This window comes from Astatotilapia calliptera, chromosome 4, assembly GCF_964374335.1.
Source record: "Astatotilapia calliptera chromosome 4, fAstCal68.1, whole genome shotgun sequence".
NCBI lineage: Eukaryota > Metazoa > Chordata > Actinopteri > Cichliformes > Cichlidae > Astatotilapia > Astatotilapia calliptera.
In genome coordinates, this window is record NC_137425.1 from 15,467,658 (window position 1) to 15,489,842 (window position 22,185).

The 22,185-nt window shown below is 39.3% G+C and overlaps 2 protein-coding genes across 2 annotated transcripts in view; one reads left to right on the forward strand and one right to left on the reverse strand.

The window, feature by feature from the left end:
* Window positions 1-22,185, reverse strand: part of ccp110 (centriolar coiled-coil protein 110) — a 664,638-nt gene that overhangs the window by 146,727 nt on the left and 495,726 nt on the right. The window lies entirely within an intron of this gene.
* Window positions 656-8,646, forward strand: LOC145428253 (uncharacterized). Its single transcript, XM_080300261.1, has 10 exons — window positions 656-707; window positions 864-947; window positions 2,925-3,005; window positions 3,240-3,358; window positions 3,438-3,510; window positions 3,620-3,735; window positions 4,066-4,140; window positions 5,049-5,117; window positions 5,366-5,434; window positions 5,526-8,646. The coding sequence occupies exons 1-10, from the start codon at window positions 671-673 to the stop codon at window positions 7,494-7,496; spliced, it is 2,694 nt and encodes an 897-aa protein (XP_080156387.1). The 5' UTR covers window positions 656-670; the 3' UTR covers window positions 7,497-8,646.

The following is a 22,185-nucleotide window of genomic DNA, read 5'->3' on the forward strand; positions in this document are numbered from 1 at the left end:
TCTATCTAAGTGCTGCTGCTTTCAAGTGTCATAATAACATTTATTGTGATTGAAACAAATATCCCGAATATATCATAACCCCTTTGTGTTAACTGTAAAAGGGATACTGTGCAGTTACTATATTTAAACTACAAGTAGATGTGATACAGACTTCTCATTATATGTTTTCTGTCCTTGGTTTTAATTAATAATCCAAAGAAAAGAAAATCCCCCAAACACTTACAGGTCATGAAAATTCATTCTGATTTAGCAGTTTGATCCACCATCCACCATAATTATTAAAAACCACTAAACAACTGATGTAGTTGCCTGATGTTGGAATACACATTTTACCCTAACAGCTGGTGGTTGCCAGGGATGGGGTGGTCACCAACTGGTCTCTAGGTCTGTGTCACTGGTGCTGAATTAGGCAGAAACATTGACTCATGGGATCATGTTTACTGAGAGGCAAGAATGCAAAAGTTTTCCTTTTTTTTTTAATCACTGTGCTAGCTGAGAATATATGTACATATAAGTGTGTACATTTTAAAAAGTGCATGTGAAAGTTTTTGACAGTTTGTTAAAGAACAAATTGTTTCTGTACAGGAGCAATGATTTCTTCTATAAATTCAATTATGCATACATGTACAATTTATAATAATTTAACTTCATGTGAAAGTTGAATATTTATATGCTTCCACAGGATTTGCCATCCATAAGTGAAAAAGGTGAGAAAAATGTATCTCACTCTCATTTTAATACATCTAATTTATTTATTTATTTTCACAGTATTATTTTTGCAACATCTAAAATACACCATAATCAGAAGTTTCAATATTCAGATTTTCTTTTTAAATTGTATTATTTTGTTTAAATCCAAATAGGAAAAAGAAAGTCAGAACTTGAGTTCGACGAATGTCAACCATCTCCTAAACGACAAGACAACTGTGCAGCAGGATCACAGTCAGGTACACACATATATGAAATCCTCACACTTATTCCTGCTTTGTGTCACCATTTTTAACTGAGTAGTCAAAATCAGTCAAATCCACAGTAATCTGTCATCCAAGGTCAAGGAAAAAAACAATATTTCAGAATCTCCTCTTGTTGGGTTCAGTTAGGATCGTAAGGAGACTGGCAGTGGTAACTCAACTTAAAGAAGGAAAAACCTTCCACTCAGAATGAGACACTGTCACTATACAGTTGTACAATGAGATACAGAGCATCTCCTGCTCAGTGTAAACATGCTGGGGGGGTACAATTCTGCAGCGCTATGTACATATGGACAGTATTAACAAAGGGAAAAACATATATATATATAAAATATACAATATACAAGACATAAGTAATATGTAATAAATAGTGTCCTCTGGTGGGACATTTGACATGCTGATAGAACCTTGGGAGTACAGTCTTTATATTGGCCTTATTAAAATCACCTGCGATAATGTGAACACCGTCCGGGTGGGCCCGCTGCTATTTGTTAATGGTGTTCAGCAGGATAGAGAGTGCCGTGATTACATTGGCATCGGGTGGAATGTACACAGCCGTGATGATCACTACTGTTAGCTCTCTCGGTAGAAAGAAAGGCCGGCATCTTACCGACATGTACTCGAGGTTCGGGGAGCAGTGACTGTTTATAATTGTCCCGTTGTTGCACCAGCTTTCATGCACGTAAATACAGAGCCCTCCCACCCTGCTCTTACCGGAGTCCTTTGTCCTGTCCCAGCGGAGCAGAGTGCGGCCTGCTAGCTGCACGCTAGCATTGGGTATTCCCGGGTGAAGCCAGGTTTCAGTGATGATCAAGGCACAGCAGTCACGAACATAGCGATTTCCCACTAGTTGTAATTCCAGGTCATCCGTTTTTTGCACGAGAGATCTGGCGTTGGAGAGATAGAGGCTCAGAAGGGGTGGCTTGTGATTGGTCAGTTGATTCTGTAAACTTATGTAATGTAGCAGGTAGATGAAGGTGTCCTAGGGGAAACAGGATGTGTTGGGATGGTAGCGCATGTTTCAGTAACTAGGGTGGGGAGTGATCATGTACATGGGACATGTGATTTTCCACACCGAAGCAACCTTTGAAATAGTGGTTCAAGGAAAATGTAACTTTGAGTTTGAAGCTTGTGTGGGAGCATCAGTGTCATACGGCCAACACTACTCCTGCCTGTCAGTCTTGACAATGTCCTTCCTATTGTTTTTTTTTTTTTATTCCTGTTGACTATTAAGTAAGAAATGAAGGTTAGAGTAGTTCAGTTGCTTTTGCTTCCTTGTATGAAGAAAAAAGTATGCTGATGGTAAAGTCTCAGGTCTTTAGTCTCTATAGTTTTAGTGCCAATGACAAAAATGCATGCTTTTGTCAACATGTTGATGACAGCAAAGGTGAGTGGAGAGATTAAACAAGATATCACAAATACGTTTTATGTAAATGACATCTGGAGACTAAAACGTTTTGAAACGGTGCCTGTAGCACATTATGTGTATGTAAACTATCAACGCTGAAATTAATAAGATCTAATGAGATCTTTTAGAATATGTTTTTGTGAAAATGTCAGTATGTTTGCAACAACAGTTTCCTGCTAATTTCACATTTTTTGCCCCTTAAAAAACTTTGGCTCTGTAAAAATCATATTATTCCAAATCAAATGAAATCAAATGAAAAATAAAACTTAAACCTTTGTATCAGTGTAAACACATTTCACTAAACTGGAAACTTTAGATATTTAGATGAACTCTACAGAGTGACATGAAGTCGCAAAAGTTGCAGGAGTTCAATTCAGCTAAAAGACAAAAACATTTACCTCCTGTTGTCACATGAAAAGGGTTATTGAGATAAATAGAAACGTAAACCTCTGACACTTCAGAACCACAAAGGAAAGTAAATGATCTTATTTAGTGAATAATACTTTAAATATGAATAAATCAGTTATTGCTGATTGTCCCCACAGCAAATTCCATGGAGACATCTGGATTTGTCCAGGACAAACTAACTGAATGGGGATTCAGTGAGTTCATGCAGAGATTTAAAGGTATGAGTTTATTATTATTCTTTAATGGAAATTGTTGTATCTGTAATGGCACTAGAACAGCATCGAAATTTACTGATTCAGAAGTCGGTCTGGATATTCCTGTGATTTATGACTTACAATAAAAAAAGTCTTTCATATTCAAAGTTGATGAATATTAATGTTTTGCAGTGTTAGCTTCATGAATATTTTAGATTGACTTTTGAATATTTTATTTTGTTGTTGGCATTATTTCAGATGAAGGCATTGACAAGGAGACGTTTCTAAACCTTGGAGATTCAATCCGAATTAATTTACTGTTTCCTAAAATTGGACCAAGAGTAAAGTTTAGAAAGAGACTCAAAGATTACTTACAGGTAAGGCAGCTATTTTTTATTCTATATCAGCAGGTCTATTGTTTCATTAATGTGTGATGTGTTTGTTTTGATTCTGTAGATGGAGACATGTCATTTTGTCCAGGAAAAATTAACTGAATGGCATCTCAGTGAGCTGATTCACAGATTTGAAGGTATTTTATTATAGTTTGGTTTTGGTCCTTCATAAACTACTGCTGTACTGTAATGCCATATTGATATTTGTTTGTCTAATTTCAATTGGAATACTTCGTTTTGTTGCAGAGGAGGGTATTGACAAAGAAGCTTTCCTAAGTCTCGAGTCAGGCAGAATCAATACTTTGATTCCAAAAATTGGACCAAGAGTAAAGTTTAAAAGGAGACTCAGAGAATACTTACAGGTAATGTTTTATTAAATGTTACAAAAAAATCCTGGAACATAAAGCCATAAAAGTTTAAATATACTGAGGGTTTTTTTTATAAAAAAAAAAAATGGCGGTGAAGATCAGTAGATTAATAGTGTATGCAATGCATCAGAGTGGAGGTTGTGTGTGAGCGCTGTGACATTCAGAAAAATAACCTCGCAATACTCGAGTACAAGATAATGTATTTAATGTAACATTTACTGTGCATGTAATGCATTTCACACTGGTAGGTATCAATATAACAAAATTGATCACACTTCTTTTATTATACGAAATACATCTTAAATTTATCCCTCACCACTGCAGGACTTGAATAGAACAAATGATGATTCTGCTGACATGATGGAAACAAGCGCAGAGCAAGAGAACAATCCAGAAATGGTATGATCTCATTGTGCCTGAACATGGTTCATTACTGAGTTATTAATCTTTGATCATTTTTGTTATTAATGTCATCATGTTATTATATAAAAATTAATGTTGTCAGCGTTAATCTCCTTAAGTAAAGTAAGTAAGTAAAATTTTATTTAAATAGTACCTTTCAAGATAAAATCACAAAGTGCTTCACACAAGCAGAAATGGACATACAACCTCAAACAAACAAAAGCAACCAAAAGCAAGTTTAAACAGATAACTTTTTAAATGAAATGACTGAGTCCACAGATCTCGAACTCAAAGGGAGCGAGTTCCAGAGTCTGGGAGCCATTGATACAAACGCTCTGTCACTGTTTGTTTTTAACCTTGTATGCTGGAAAACCAGCAAGCGCTGGTCACAAGACCTCAGGGACCTGCTGGGGCGATAACGCAGAAGGAGATCACTGATGTAAGTTGGAGCTACACCGTGCAGGGCCCTATAGGTCATGATTATAATCTTAAAATGAACCCTGAACTTGACAGGATGTCAGACTTGACGTCCTGACACCATAGCCGCATTAACGCAGCAAATCTACGTTAGCTGGTTACCGCGGAGCTCCCCATGCGTGGAGCTGGACGCCACTAAACAATAACAAGCTTGTGCCATATTGTTAAAATGACATTATGGCTTTAACGTCATTTTAAAGAGATTAATGCTGACAGCACTAATAAAAATACATTTTGATTGATTCAAGGACTCATATCTTTAGAGTAAAACAGGTGTCAATATGAGCAAAGTGAACCAGGTTAGCTGTTTACCTAAGTCCTCTGCAGAATTCTCCAACACAGCTCAACTGTTTTTCACAAACTGTGAGTAAACAACATGAAGGCCTGTGCCTTGTCTGGATAATTATTTGGTATTTGTTTTCACGCAGGAGCCAAACATTTTTCCTCAACATTTGGAATCTTCTTCAGCGTCTGACACAACAGATGGCAAAGACACGGTAAGAAATGAAGTCAGAAACAATATTTTTAAACTGGTTGAAGATCCAGTGATTTACAATGATTTTATCTGAAGACAAACATTTTGTCTCCATAATGCTGCAATAAGAGGAGCAATAAATAATGAAGCTAACAAATTCAAACTGCTTCAAATTAGTTTAATATAAATATCTGAAATGCACCTTCATCACGTGAATATGAAATATTAAGAGTATCGGTAGGCCTGGCTGATGTTTTGGCCTTGTTTTAGATGCAGGACCACAACATTTTTCCATTTCAGTTGGAGTCTGCTTCAGCAGTTGACAGAGGCAGTGACACAGTAAGAAGGAATATTGATGTTTCTCCTCAAGTCATGTTGTTATCCCAATATTATTTGTGTATATAAAACACATGTTTGTTTGTCTTTTCAGAGTAATGAACCAATTTGCTCCTGGGCAACAGTGACACAAGGACAAAGTCCAACCACATTTACAATGTTTTACTGTCAAGAGTGTAAAAACTTCATGGGAAACAATCCTGATTCTTGTTGTTCTCACTGTGCCTCAGTGTTCAATAAAGCAAGCAGCATTCAAAATGGAAACTTCTTTCTGTACTCATCCCTGAAAGACCTTCTGAAAGGTATCCTTGAGAACTACAGCACTGAGTTGTTACCTAAAACAGTTAAAGATGAGCATGATAACATCAAAGATGTGATGGATGGGATGATGTACCAGAATCTCCTCAGAGAGGGTAAACTAGCTGCAGATGATCTCACACTGACATGGAATTTTGATGAAGTACCAATTTTTAGCACCACCAGATACTCAATTTGGCCCCTTCAGTTTGTTATTAATGAACTTCCTTACACACAAAGACAGGAAAATATGATAGTTGCTGGATTTTGGTTTGGCCAAGGAAAACCTCATATGAACACATTTCTGAAACCATTTGTGGATGAATGTTGTGATTTAGCCCAAAATCCATTTCAGTGGAGAGACAGCAGAGGCACTCTTCATTCATCAAAAGTCTTCTGCTTGGTTTGCTCCTCTGACGCTGTGGCGAGGCCACTTCTCCGGAATTGCAAACAATTCAATGGAGAATATGGTTGTGACTGGTGTTTACACCCTGGCACAGTGGTACCAAAGGGCTCTGGATCTGTGAGGTCATATCGATATGATGAAACTAAACAAGCATCAAGATCAAAAAATATGTTTGTTGAAAACACCTCAGAGTATGGTGTAAAAGGAATGTCCTTACTTTCCAGACTTCCTTTGTTTGACATTGTGTTTGGATTTGTACCCGAATATATGCACTCAGTTTTAGTTGGTGTGACTAAGCAACTTATTGGATTGTGGCTGAACTCAGAGAACTCCAAGAAAGACTGGTATGTAGGTCAACAGATTTCACAGATGGACTCTTATCTCCGAATGTTAAAGCCTCCATCAGAAATGAGCAGATCTCTACAGTCACTGAAGGGTCGGGACACTTGGAAAGCATCTGAGTGGCGAGCTTTCCTTTTATTTTATGCTGTTAGTGTCCTACCAGGCATCCTTCAGCCTTCATTTCTCCAACATTTTTTTTGTTTGTCGATCAGCATTCACATTCTGCTACAAGAATCAGTCTCCCAAAATGACCTTCAGCTGGCCCATGAGAACTTGGTACTCTTTATTAGAAACATGGAAGAACTCTATGGTGAAGAAAACATTTCATTCAACTGCCATCAGTTGATCCACTTAGCTGACTGTGTGCGTAACTGGGGGCCTCTCTGGGCAACATCAGCATTCAGTTTTGAGAGGAACAGTGCAAATTTAAGGGCACTGCTTAGCAACATAAACTACAATCCTCAAAAAATTGAAGACAAGTTTCTCCGTTGGCAGCGCCTGCCGAGTCACCTTCGCTCCCTTGTTTCTAACGGAAATTCTCCGTTAGCCAGCATTTCACCAGTAAATGAAACCACTGATTGTTACAATCTGCTTGGAAATTCACGGCATCTGGATATCACACGATCCATAAAACTAGCAATAGAAGAGCTCTTAAATCGACCTGTTTCATTCAGATCAGTGGAAGCCTTTGACAGCTTCATCAACAGAAATACTGTTTACTCTGTAAACCATGAAGAGACAAGAGACTGTGTCATAAAACTCAAGAATGGCTGCTATGGAGAAATACAGTTCATCGTCAGGTTTAAAGAGAACTGTGTTTGCACATCCAACTGTGTGTGCTCGGCTATTTCAGTCATTGTGGTCCAGCTGTTTTATATCAAACGTGCATCAAGGAATATCTTTGTGGAAGTGGAAAGGACAACTCAGCTCAAAGCCTTCTTCTTGAGGGATGTTAGGTGTAAATGCATGTATGTGAATGGTTGGCTGGTGCCTTTACCAAACTCATATGAAAGATATTAAAGTTCCAGCACAGCTAAGGTGCTTTCTCTGTCTTGTATATCATGGCACATGGCTGTTTTTACTACAGTGAAAATCTTGGAAAAATGAATGATGATGAAGTTTTTTCAAAGGAGTTTGGAGTCATTTTGTTCATATGTGTGCGAGATCTGTGGCTTACGTTTTCTTTTGGTGTGACAGTGTGGACATAATGTAGCCAGTGTAATGTAGGATTATATCACTCAGTACTGTATGTGTATTATCTGTATATGGAGGAAATTATGGAGTGATTTGTAAACAGCCAAAAGCTTGCCTTTCCCAACTTTGTATTCACTACGTATTTATCATACATGTCAGTTTACCTCTATTCAAACTGAAATGCAAATTATTGTGACACATAAACATTTTGTGAATTAACGCTAAAAATCCGGGGTGAGTGGATCAATGTGGTTTACTGCATCCTGATACAGATTGCTATTACTGAGATAACAGATCATAAAGCTTCATATTACCTCAGATTATTGTGTAATGGCTGATGAGACTTATTCTGTTTAATGTTGCAATGTGTGCAAGTCTATTGAATGTAATACAGATTGATTTGCTCAAGAATGTTTGTATCCTGCTACATAAAAATGATTATAATTAGTCTTATTACTTTAAATATGCCTGAAAAATCTGTTTGGCCTCCTTCTTCACTCTGGATTTGTGCTGCTATTCAGAGTCAATTCAAATTTTAGTGTCGTTCCTTAAAAAAAAAAGAAAAAAGGATGTGTAAATACAGTAAATGATGTTTAGAGATTTTTGAAAAATAAACATGACCACTGTTCATATGTGGCTTTATTACCTTATCATAGGCCAGAATTAAATATCTAAGTAGGACCCTTGTGTTACGATTCGGTGTTGTCAGTGTTTTGTTTTAGGCGTGACTGTTATGTGTTTCCTGCTTTACTTTGAAAGTCTGTCTTATCTCAGTGTGTTCAATTTACGCTTCCTTGTCTCGTCAGTTCTGATTTGCCCCAGCTGTGTTTCCCTCCTGTTGTCCATTCCCTGATTGCTCCTTCTATGTATTTAAGCCCTGTGTTTCAGTTTGTCATGGTCGCGATCTTCCCCCCCCCGGTTGTAAATAGTTTGGTGTTTTGATGTAAATAAATGTCCTATTTTGCTTTGATGTAAATAGCTGTCGATACTTTCGTTTTGGGATTTTGGTGGAGAACCGTAGTAGTATTTTTTTTTTTTCATTTTTTTTTTCTGTGTTGCACGCCGGTTGCCTAGGCTGGGGTGGAACACTTGTTTAATACCATGTTAAACATGTTTACCGGGTCGTGAAGCAAACAACAGAAAAGAAGCTCGTATATAGACTTATGCCGTAAGTTGACCTAAAACTAAAAAGAAAAAACAATCTGACATTTTAAATTAAATCAAACATCGTTTAAAAGACACACATGGCAGTGTGGGAGAAAAAACTCAACACTGAATGCTACAAGTGCACAAATATGAAATCAGCGTGGTGCTGCAGTGCACGCATCAATTCACACAATATTACAGAAATACTTTTTATATAAATGTCTTATATTGTTTCTTGGTCCCATCAATTTCTTATTCTTCAGTCATTTCTGAAACAAAGTCCACACTGAATGCCTGCTGTGCATCTGTGGTTGTGTGAAGCTACATTAATGTAACAGCATGCCAGAGTGTAAACACAGATCTTTGTCTATACGTTGAAACAAGGTTGTGCCTGAAAATTGCTACTTTTATGTGACATTTTATGTGAATATGTGACAAATGATGTTAGAATTATAATTAATTATAGAAAAAACAGTTTAAACCTTGGTGGGCAATGAGCTTAGAAAGAAGGATTATCTAGAAAATGACTTCAGGAAATGGTCGTGTTATAAAGTTGGTTTACAATCTGGACCAGTACAGACTTGCCCCTGACAGTTAAACTGTCCTGGGGGCACAAACCGTTTGTCCTTGGCTTGGTTTCAAGACTCTAGGAAAGGAATGCTGAATGTATGTAAATAGCCTCTGGAGAATATAATCTGGAAATTGCATAAAGGGAAACACAAAATGAACCAAAAAGTAATAACATCCCACAGCTGTGTTTCACACCTGTTGGTAGTGGGGCATTTTGGCTTCTGCTGCATCTTTTTAGTCTGTGCTGGAGATTCACCAACCCTAAAGAAGTCCAAATACACCACTGATCACTGGATCTCAACAGCATTAATGCAAAACATGTGTTTCCATTTCTTGTCTTACTTCTTTTTCCTGTCCAGAGACCGATGTGTGGCAGCAGAAAGGGCCACTCTCTCTTTGGGGCACTTAGCTTTCTCCTGTAGGAGTGAATGTAGTTTATAGTTTATGAAAAAATAATCAGAATAGATGTCAGAGATTGTATCTTTTTTCCTTTTCATAAGTCATTAAAACCAAGTACTAAAACACTTTGATATGACTCAGAGAACTGAAAACTCAGCATAGATAAAGAAGGAAACAATGTACAAATTGGTAACTATAGCCCAAAAGGCTGATTGTGTTCATCTGCGCGTAGTGTTTTCAGTGAGACAAATGTTTTGTCACTCATCCAAGTGACTTCTTCAGTCTCAACTGACTGCAGGTTTTCCCAAACAGTACATTTGGGATTTACTTACCTTGATGATTAAGCATGCATCTGGTAGTTAAAGCCCTTGAAGAAAAAAAAAATGCAATGAATAAATCATACACACTTAAATATTGTATTTTGACCACAACTAAATTGTCTGACTGTCTGTATAAAACTGAACTTACAGCTATAAGCAGTTGATATTAAATATATGCATCACTAAAACATGACAGATAACAAAGCCAGAGTAATTAGGTACACAACTGTTTTTAAGTGTTTTCAATTTAGTTTCTTTTGACTTACATTTAACTATAGCTACTTATTTTTTCCTTCATTGACAATCAGTTGTTGACACAAATTATTTTGGCGAGTGGCAACAGTCAAACCAACAGCACTGTGATGTTTTTGTTCGTGAATATGTAGACACGCTGGTGCGAATGTCTTACTATAGAGGCTGGTTCTTTAGATACAAGGGGAGAGTGCGCGAGTCAGAAACCCAGGGCACATAGATGATGTAAGTCTCATCAGAAACAGCTTATTTCCAAACCAGGGAGGAAGAATGAAAAACAATTCTAAAAACAAGCAATAAAATGTTGTCAAGGTACTAAAATCCCCAGAAATAAATAATCCCAATTTCAAAAAAACATATAAAACACAATGTTCTATGCTCGCTAAACTCCCACCCTGTCCCACAATGTAACTGTCCCACAACAAAGGATAAATGTTTGTTAGGTGTTCACAAGCAGGACCGAAATTCCTCCTTCAGAGCAGGCTCCAGACCAGCCTCGTCCCAGGCAGAAGAGGAGAACCCTCCTATCCCCATCTCATCCTGGAGTCCATTGCTCCACCGCGGCTCCCCTCACATCATCACACTGTAAACAAAAAAACGGGCCAGAACCATTCTCCCAGAAGCTGGCCTGGCTAATAGCCATGGTGACCCTCTCACAATACGGCTCTACTCGGTGAGCAACAGTTCATTCATGTGAATTTTCAAAGCTAATTCAAGGACCATCGTGTGGTTAGCAGCATTGACTAAAGTCTTAGTGGTGAAAGGTTTGCATTAAAAGAGTAAAAACTCCAGTTAGGGCATGACTTTAAATACATTAAAGGCAGGGTGCGTCTGAAGACTGCTGCATTTATGAATATGTGACTAAAATAATGTTAGAACTGTAATTAATTATCTATAAAAAACAAAAAATGTTTAAAGTTTTGCGGACACTGAGCTAAGAAAGAATGACTACAATGTTTACTGGTACTATACTGGTACAATAATTACTGGACAAGTACAAACTTGCCCCTTACAATTAATGTAACAGCATGCCAGTGTGTAAACAAAGATCTTTATTTATACGTCGAAAGCAGGTTGTGTCTGAAGACTGCTACTTTTATTAATATGTGACAAATTATGTTATAATTATAATTAATTATAATAAAAAATATTGAAACCTCGGTGGACAATGTACTGAGAAAGAATGACTTCAGGCAATGGGTGTGTTATAATAGATGTTTTACAATCTGTACCGGTACAGACTTGCTCCTGACGGTTAAGCTGTCCTGAGGCACAAACATGTTGTCTTTGGCTTGGCTTCAAGACTCTAGGAAAGGAGTAATGAATGTATGTAAATAACTTTTGAGGACAATCATTTAGAAATAACATCAAGTGAAATTTTGAATCAATTAAAAGTAATAATGAAGTAATATCATATTTGTTGGTAGTGGGGCATTTTGGCTTCTGCTGCATCTTCCTAGTCTGTGCTGGAGACTCACCAACTCCAGTACCACATACACCACTAATCACTCGATCTAAAAAGCATTGCCATAAAAACATGTGTTTCCCTTTAATTTCTTACTTCTTTTTCCTGTCCAGAGACCTCTGTGTGGCAGCAGAAAGAGCCACTCTCTCTTTGGGGTACTTAGCTTTCTCCTGGAGGAGCGAATATCGTTTATGTCTGTGGGGGTTCTCAGCCATCCAGGTCATCGTAGTCTAAGGACCTTGGAAAGAAAAGCGTCTGGACTTGAAGATGTTTCACCTCTCATTCCTGGGTCAAATGGTGGAGAGTCCCAGAGTCAAGCCCTATTGGAGTATCCCCTAAGATGGACATGGACCCCCTATTGATCCTCTACCTAATCACATGAGCCAAGGTGTGAAAACAGGTGTTGGTCACAATCAGCCAAAGTTTCGGGTGAACTCATTGTGAAACCAAGCCCCACCCTATCATGTGATCTCCTGAGGTCAGAAGAACCAGGATGTGCATAGGCACGGGATCTAGAAACTGGATCATAGATGGCAGACAATTGGTGTCGTAAGCCACCGCCTCTGTTCAAAGAGGGTAAACAGAGGGTAAAGCAGAGGGTAAACAGAGGCGGTGGCTTACGACACGGTCTACAACTGTCTGCCATCTATAATCCAGTTTTGATTCCCTTTACACCCATGGGGGACACTCCCATTGGTCTTAAATCTGGGACTCTGAAGAAGCTTCTCGGATGAGAGGTGAAATGTCTTCAAGCAACTTAAAGAAGTCCAGATGCTTTTCTTTCTAAGCTCCTTAGACTTTATAATTTATGAGAACATATTCATAATACTGAAAAAAGTCTTAGATTGTCAAAAATGAATATCTTATCTGACGATTGCTTTGGTGAAAAGGTGCTATATATTACAAACAATGTATTAATAACAACAAGATGACATTGCTTTATAGACTGTTTTTGTGGAAGTGGAAAGGGCAAATTAACTCAGTCTTTTTCTAGAAGGATGTTAGGTGTAAATGTGTCTGTGAATGTCCTGTGACACTATTATCCCCTCTCTCTTTTAATAATGTCAAAGATAATAGTGTCTTTGACACTATTGGACCTAAAGTTTTAACCATTATTAAAACCATCCCAGCCGATCTTAACCATACCATAGTGAACCCATTTCTCAAAAAAACCCAAAACAAAACAAACAAATCTCAATGCAGCAGTGTTCTCAAATTTTAAACCAATCTCTAAACTCTCCTTCCTGTCCAAAATCCTGCAAAAAAATGTCTTCCTTCAGTTCCAGGCTCTACTGGAAATTAACGATATCTCAGAAACATTTCAGTCTGGTTTCAAAGCGAAACATTACGAAAGCGTAGAGCTCCCACCCAGGCAAAAGAAAAATAGAGCTATATCACATGTAATATGAAAACTTTATTGTTCTCACAATATACTTTTCACATTTGAACAACATAATATCATGTTATTACAATATACATTATATACAATATACATTATAACAAAAAACTTTTTACAAAAAAACAAGTAGAGGTGACATGGGCTGTGAGATTGAAACACAGGCATTAGAGCCTCTTAATGTGTGTTTAGTTTGGGTTTCCACCGGCGTGGAATTACCAAAAATAGAGAGAGCATAGGCTAACATATGAAATGGGAAAAGACCGCTGTGTAATCCATTTATTTCAACAAAGTAACTGTATTCTGAATATCACCTTCTTAAATGGCAACTGTAACGGAATACAGTTACAATTACTTTTTGTATTTTAAATACGTAACGCCGGTACATGTATTCCGTTACTCCCCAACACAATCTGCCCGTGATCAGGTACCCTGCTGGGATAATAAGATGGCCTGGAGATAGAAGCCACTGACATCAAGACCAGGAAACTCCTAACCCTGCATGGAGGGTTTCACCCCAAGTCCAGCACCCTAAAGCTAGATGGATGCTAAGCAGAAAAAAGGAGGCCATGCCCTAGTGAGTGTCAAGCACCACAGTCCAGGATGAGACAACGATCATCCACAAATACATAAGGAAGATAGCCCCAACCAACTGCGTGCTCAGTGAATACCAGAAACCAGAGGAGGAAGAGCAGGAGCCATCATGGAAGGACAGGCCCCTCCACAGTATGTACCACTAGCAGATAGAGGAAGTGGCTGACATCCAGAAATCCTGGCTGGACAAAGCTGGACTGAAAGACAGCACAGAGCCACTAATCATAGCAGCACAGGAACAAGCTCTGAGCCCAAGATCCACAGAGGCTGGGGTCTTCCACACCAGGCAAGACCCCAGGTACAGGCTGTGTAAAGATGTCCCCGAGACAATCCAGCACATAACAGCAGGGTTCAAGATGCTAGCAGACATAGCATACATGGAACACCATAACCAAGTGGGCGGCATATGTTCAGAAACATTTGTGCCAAATATGACCTGGAAGTCCAGAGGTGAAAATGGGAGATGCCTGGTGTGGCGCTGTAGTGTAAAGAAAAAAAAAAATCAAAATGACCTTAAACTAAGTCACAATAAATTGTTTTGGGATGTCCAGTAGAATTTTACAGTATGTGATCAGCTGATCTTCGCTGATCTGGGATTCACTCCTGATTGTGGATTTACACACTGGAATTCAACAAGATACAAGCAAATATTACATGAGCTATCAAGGCTGAGTTCCAACCCCTGAATAGTATGATGCAAATATAAAGGTGGATCATCAGCTTAAATTTAGATTGATGTCTGATACATTGTTACATGGAAATTCACAGCAATGACAGCCAGTTAGACAAACTTCATCACAGAACTGCAAATTAATCAGCTTAGCCTGCACTAAACTGCATTAAACTATCTAGTATTTTCATAAAACCTCAGAATAAGTTATTCAGGAGGATGTTCTTCCTAAATACAATATTTGGATTAGGTTAAGATGGATTTAAAAATGATTAAAAATTAAGTTCTGGTTTTGCAGGTAAATGAAGACATTCTTTCTTCTTGTTGTTCTTTCATTGTTAATTCAGATGACTGATCACCATTTGAACTGCCTGTGAGATGCTACTCCGCCTGCCTCGCCCCCCAAAAAAGTCAAATAATCAGAAACACCAGACCTATCCCGCTGGGCGGGAGCCCCACTTCCCTCCAGTTGTTTATTAAGCCTCTCTCAGCCCGAGAGTGAAGGAATGGACAAATACATAACTGAATCACTCACGACAGGCATCATCCGCTCTTCATCTTCCCCTGTGGTAGCATGGGATTTCTTTTTTTCAAAGGCAGTTGCTGAACATCAGGTTCACGTGAGGCAAATCCTCCCTCACTTCTTGGAAAATAGGTTTTTTGTGAAGGGGGAGAAATGTGAATTCCATGTGAACTCTGTGGCTTTTTTGGGTCACATCATTGAGCAAGGGAATCTGAAACCTGATCCAGTAAAGGTACATGCAGTGGTGTAGTGGCGCGAACCCTCCGATCACCAGCAGCTTTAGCTTTTTTTTTACCGGCATTTTATCAGAGAGTTTAGTAAGATCACACTTCCACTCACCAGACTAACCTCACCAAAAGTTCCATGTCAGTGGGACAGAGCGGCTTAGCAAGCCTTCACTCAGCTGAAAGAGAGGTTTTCTACAGCTCCCATCCTACAGCAGTTTATTGTGGAGGTGGATGCGTCTAACTCTGGGGTGCGGGCGGTCCTGTCTCAACAAAAGGATGACAAGCTCCACCTATGTGCCTTTTTCTCTCGCCAATTCTCCCCCACAACGTATAATTATGACATCGGGGACTGGGAGCTGTTGGCTATTAAACTTTTATAGGAGGAATGGAGGCACTGGCTAGAGGGCCGCACAACCATTCATTGTATGGCCTGACCACAAAAACTTGGAATACTTTTGGTCATTCACACGTATCAACTCCAGGCAGGCCTGGTGGGCTTTGTTTTTCACCTGTTTTGACTTTTCTTTCACCTACAGACCAGGATCACGGAACGTGAAACCGGATGCGCTCTCCCAGCAGTTCAACACCACAGAGGAGGAGGAAGACCCCGGACTCATTCTCGCACCTTCCTACCTGGTCGGGGCCATCTTCTGGGAGACCAAAAATGCAATATATGCATTTCCAATATTTTCCATGTGTCCCAAGTCAAGCCTGTATGCTCCAGCCCGGTGTGCCCTCTTTCCAAGCCTTTGTTTTGGTTGTGCTCGCCCTCCCCCTCTCTTTCATCACTCTGCCTGGGTGGAGCTCATTGCGAGCTTTCCCTTTTGGCCCACGCACCTGCTCCTAAGCACACACTGGTGATTCATCTTGTTCTCTGGCCACTACTTAAGGCAGTGGCTCTGATCTCCTTGTTGCTGGACTATTGAGTTTGATAAGTTAGTGTAAATCCAGCTTGGTGAATTCTAGTGTGCTTGTGTATGTAACTAACTGTGCTTAGACATCTCAAACTGTGGAAAGAGTGTCGTGCGTGTGGATCTCTCAAGCGGAGAGAATGAGTGACAATGATTTGTTTCTCTCCCCCGACCCTACCCCGCAGACCACTGGAACCCCTGGCTTTCCCTCCCACCTGTATATATTCTGCACCTGGTGTTTTTGTGTAAATAAAAGAACAGTTAACTTGTGATTCCAGTCTGTCCTTGTCAAGATTCGGCTGTGCAGGCAGGAGTTGGACCCAAAATGCAGACTCCTGGACACGAGGGATGAACTCAAAAACTACAGCTTTATTGCAGGCAAAGGAAATGGCATACAACACAAAACTAAACTAAACTGGAAAAGAATAAACTAAACTCACGGGGAAACACGCAGAGAAACATAGCCATGATGGGACACACACACACACACACACACACACACACACACACACACACACACACACACACACACACACACACACACACACACACACACACAACCCTGACACAGAGAAACACAGGGCTTAAATACAATGGGCAATAACGAGGGGACTGAGACATAGATAGGGGAATAGAGCTTGGTGAAATCAGACATGATGAGACCCAAGGGAAGTACATTCATGCAGGACACAGACCTTCAAAGTAAAACAGGAAACGTAACACAGTGACGCGGCCTTGACTTGGGGCTACAACTGACGGGAGACAGATCAACTGAGAAGCACAGAGACCAAACATAAGGGAGGCACAGAGAACACTAAATACTGGGAATGATTACAAATAACACAAAACACTGGGTCACACCCAGGACAATGACAGCGCCTGAGTCCGTGTCGTCCAATTGTTTTTGTTTTGAACTCATTTGCTGATTTTGTTTTTATGCCAGGCCAGCTATCAAATTTTTCAGTGATGTCACAATTCTTCCCTCTTTTTGTTCTTACTGACACAAATTCTGCAGTTTTTTATGCTCTATGTGGAAAAACAACAGTACTTTTGATTATACCCTGTTTTATTGAATGTTGCTAAAGACAACATGCAAAAATATTTCACATACACCTTTCATATATTTAAAAAAAAGTTGCAGTCTACGATCAACAAAATTAGGGCTTAAATACTTGGCACTTTATGCTAGGACAGTAAATAAGACTAAAAGCTGCATGTAAGTTCTAAGATTTACAATTTTAAGAAAAGCCAATTATATGCATATTGACTCAGTAGTGACTTCTCTTTCCTCAACATATTACTTTTTCATGCAATTGCAGGCTTCACTGAGTGGGAACACAGGTCAAGACATATTTGGCAATCAAGACAAACTGAGACAGGACAAAAAACAGATAGAAAATTGTGACCAAACAATATGCGCTTTTTCTTGTTCTTTTTTTTTAATGTTTTTATTTTGTCATATCTTTAAAATACATTAGCAAAACAAGAAAAAAAACCTAACATTTAAACAATAACATTGTATATAAACATTTTGAATTTCAAATACTGAAATTTTGTTTTGTTTTTTTAAATTCCTAAACATTTACACAAACATTCACAAAGCAAACTCTTGAGAGCAAAACATACTCTGATTTTTAATTTCGACAAGAAAATAAACCATAAAACTTCTAAGGAACAATTTGAAATCTCGAATTGACACTATAGATATAACAATAAAGGTGGTGTACAAAAAAAATCTATTTTACTTATTTACAGAAAAGTGCAATAAAACTATTCATTTCAGTGATTTAAAAATTGCAGGCAGTGGCAAGAGAAATTTCTTCTGCTAATGATTCAATCTTGTTTAAGCAGACTGTAAACCATGGGCAACTGAGGAATAACTTTTACTAACTGATAATGACAACTAGGGCTGAACAATTCGTCGTGTTTTTGTACCTGAAATCAAATTTTAGTTATATTGTTTGGTCGAAGCTGTTTACTTTCAAATATATATTTCAAATCTAGTCTGAATTAGAATATATGTTATAATAATCGGAAATAATTTCAATAAATCATTCACCACTAAAAGGCATCAGGTATTGCACATTACTCTCCATAAAAATGGATCAGTTTGGTAATCTGTCCGCGAACCAGCTTGCCGGTTTTTGGTATTTCTTTTTTTTTTTTTCTTTTTTTTTTTGTGTGTCCCGTTTGGATCTTTAGCCATCAGAATTGTTGTCTTCAGGCCAAGAAAGATGCCAAGCGGATTTATTTTACCAAGTGGATCATCGTGGCCTTGCCATATTGGTCCATTTGATTGACCTTTATTATAATTATGAATTTATTTTATTTTCGGTTGCTACAAACGGGACAGACATGACTGGGGGATAGGACAGGGAGAAAGAATGAAAGGAAGAGAGGGAGAGAAAGAAAACCAAAGGGGAGAAGAGACCGTGAGAAGGGGGGGAAGAAAGAAAAAAAAAGATAAAAACACCTGGATCACCTGTATGGAGAAAAGAAAACAGAAGAGAACGCAAACAACAAAGAGCAACATAATAAATAAAAAAATCAGCACCATCACAATAAACTAGCTAGCAGTAGATACTAAATATTAAACGATATTGTGCAGCACGTAAGATAGACAGCGCACAATGTGCTTTGAGGCAGCAGCCAAGAAAGGTGTAGTCCACGTCTGTGAACACCCGTGTGTACACCTGTGTGGATCAGCATGCTTGTATTCCAAAGGTAAAGATCTGCTAGGGAGTGTGGGGAGCCATAGCCCCGTCCACCAGGGTATGAAGCACGTATGGAGGAGATCCAGGCCCCAGATATCCAGAGGCCCCAGAGTACAAGGACCCGAGGAGGACCACCAAAAGGGGGGGAACCGTGCCACCCTCCTGGGAAGAGCTGAGTAGAGCCCCAAACGAGAGGTCACCCAGCAGCTACGGAGCAGAGGCCAGAGGGGGTTGCAGTGGCATGCCTGTGGGCTCTGCCGGCAGCCAGCTGTGCCAGAGAGGACCGAGCTTCAGGCCCAGAGGCCAGAGGGCATCCCATCCCCCGGAAGGGGCCCAGCCGGGCCACAGGCGCCAGGCCCCGCCAATCAGCCACCAGGAGTGAGCCGGTACATACATGAGCGCCCAGCCCCAGTCGACAAGGACCACCAACACACCAACGTCTGAGGGCATCAGCCACCGGCAGGGAGTGTGGTGAGGGGAGATAGGCCTCCGTACTTTAGAGGGCCTGAGATGTACCCAGAGAGGTTGAGTCTAAGACCCAACCTGACATATAGACACAGACAAACAGGCACACGCGGACACAGACGTGCATTCCCACCCCATATGCACAACCAAATACTCAGCACTCACCCAACGTTTAGACAGACACAAATAGACACTGCACAGACAGTTGCACTCCCCAAACATACTCTATATCCCAGGTCCAGGTACCCCCGCCCCCAGAGGGGCAAGCCACACCTAAACCCAGGAGATGTAACCCTTCTCTCTGGGGTGGAGGTTTTTGGTATTTCAGTTTTGCAAAGTGACTAAATCTGACTTTGCAGTACCACGTCTGGGCCATTTACACATATAGTCAATGTGTCAATGCCTTCAACGCATGTGTTGAATTGAACCACATTCATCATAGATGTTATAGTTATATGTTAAGTGCATAAATGTGTTATCATTACAGCATCTAGTTATGATTAAAATACATTTGTGAGAAAAATGACTCCCTAAACCCAAATTAATGTTATAAGAACTACTTAAAATAGCAGATGGAACTCTAGAAAAAAGGTTTCTGAGGAGAAGGCTTTCATTTTAGTCGGTCTGACCCCAGTGCCATCCGTTAACACGGAGGAGGCGGGGTTTATGATCTACAATGCAGCTAGCATAACGGGGAGCTGTCAGGCCGCCCACATTTTCTACAGTCATTGGTCCACGCTCTTGGCCTACGCACCTGCAATTATTCTACTCACCTGCTGCGCAGGGCGGCGGCTCTGTGTTACTTGTCGCTGGATCGTGGCGCTCGTGTTTCTGTGGATGTCTAACTTGTGTTCTCTTCCCGTGTACAGACCCTACTGGACGCTTCCCTATTTTCCCTTGTCTTTGACGTGAGTTAGGATATTCGTATGTGAACGTCATGTATCGTACAAAAGAGGACGTGTGAGGGACTGGCGATTGAGAAGAGGAGTTTTGGACGTGTTCATTTTCCCCTGGATTCCCGGGAGCACTAATTGCTCTGCACTGTTGTTTATAGCGCCTGGTGTCACTGTAAATAAACTCTCTTTAATTAAAACCTTAGTTCTGCGCTAGAGTCTGCTCGTTCACCTTGACAGGATCAGAAATTACAATTTCTTTCAGTTTCTATTCTTGGTCATGGATGGTTTTGTGCGAAACAAACTGACTGAATGGAAACTAAGTGACTGGATTGAGGCATTTGAAGGTAAATTATTACTGTGCATCAGTGATGGGTACAGATATTGATACTTATACGTTTTGTTAACTCTGAAAAATAATACCTATTAATACACATTTTCATATTTACTGCGCAAAATGTGCAAGAGAAGATGTCCTAAGACTGGAAAGTGATACTTGCTTAAAATAAAAGGGAATTAAATGTGTTCAAATCATACATCAATGCAGAACTCCTTTAAAAAAGTGTTTCTGAAGTAATTTTATAAATAATCGTTATTTCTGCTATTTAATTTTATTACAGCTCAAGAAATTGATAAGGAAAGTCTGTATCTTCTCGATGATCAGGAAATTGATTAATTGATCACAAAAGCTGGACCTAGAGTAAAATTCAAGGATAAACTAAAGCTGTTAAAGGTAATTAAATGCTTTAAGATTTCTTTCCTTTTTGTCTGAAAAACCTCACTCGTGTTAAAGTTTACAGATGAATTTGTTGTAGAATTATTATGGTGCATAAACTACTTAACTATCAGTGTGTCTATGATAGCTATATTATTCACATATTTTGCCAATATGGATTTGCCATGTTTTCATTATGTTAGGAAGAGCAAAATACAACTCAACCACAAAAAGAAGCCGTCAATACTTCTGGTCAAGTAAGTCAAAAACAATTTTATTATAGAATAGATAGATAAGGTTTTTAAGTGTGGATAATTAAATAATAGTTTATTGCAATAGTAAATTGTGCCTCAGATGGACAGCAAGTACACAGCAAAATCCGAAGTGTTGATGTGAGTTAAAATTACTGGTGTTAAAAATTTCGAGTTGAAAAGTGTTGGTTTGAGAGTTACAGTAACACTAACGGTGCTGAAAAAGCTCTGTAGCCGGAGTTATTTCAAAGAGTCAATACTATAACACTCATTTGGAGTTGATTTCCACATCCGGGTTTTTCGCGCTCATGGGCATGAGGAGTCCGCCAGAAGTTTGCTGTCAAGATCGAGGAGGTTGTTCAGGTAAGAACTATACAACAAGACCTATGTTATTTTATCATTATTAAATATTGTAACTAACTAGCCTATAACATTATTTATCAGAAGCATGCAATATTTTCCTAATGTGGAGTGTATTCATCTGCGGTAAGAGATGGGATTCGTTAGCTTAGGTAGCTAAACTATCCTCTATAACAAGTTAATATTGCAGCGAAAATAAATGCGTGCTTAATATAATTCTCAATTCTAGTTAGTTCTAATGTCATAAGAGAAATGCTTTCCAGTGTTCAATGCTTATTAAATGAAACGAGGGAGGAGTTAGCTATCCTCTGGATATGTTAAATGTAATGTTAAAATTTGAATTTGTGGTAGCCTAGCTGGCAGCTAAGACAAATGCGTTTAGCCCACTGCTTTTAAGGGAAGCGAACATTCGCCTCAGAAATATCCTATTTAAAAGTGAACTAAACAATCACATAGAGACGTTCAAGTCAAGTTTTGGAAAGCGTCAAGATAGGCTAATTACACGTGCTACCAGCGAGTTTAGCAGTAGCCTAGCCTACAAATCTTTGAAGTGGCAGGGGGTTATGGAATTCTGTTAGATGTTAGTGACCAAGCAAGGCGCGCTGCGTTTGTGCATGGGTTGCTTGCTAACGGTTAGGATATAT

Excerpts from the sequence above, each read along its gene's own strand:
- LOC145428253 (XM_080300261.1), top strand. The coding sequence starts at position 671 with ATGCTTCCACAGGATTTGCCATCCATAAGTGAAAAAG. Across the intron at positions 3,736-4,065 it reads GACTCAGAGAATACTTACAG|GACTTGAATAGAACAAATGA; the intron begins GTAATGTTTTAT and ends TCACCACTGCAG. Across the intron at positions 5,435-5,525 it reads TTGACAGAGGCAGTGACACA|AGTAATGAACCAATTTGCTC; the intron begins GTAAGAAGGAAT and ends TTGTCTTTTCAG.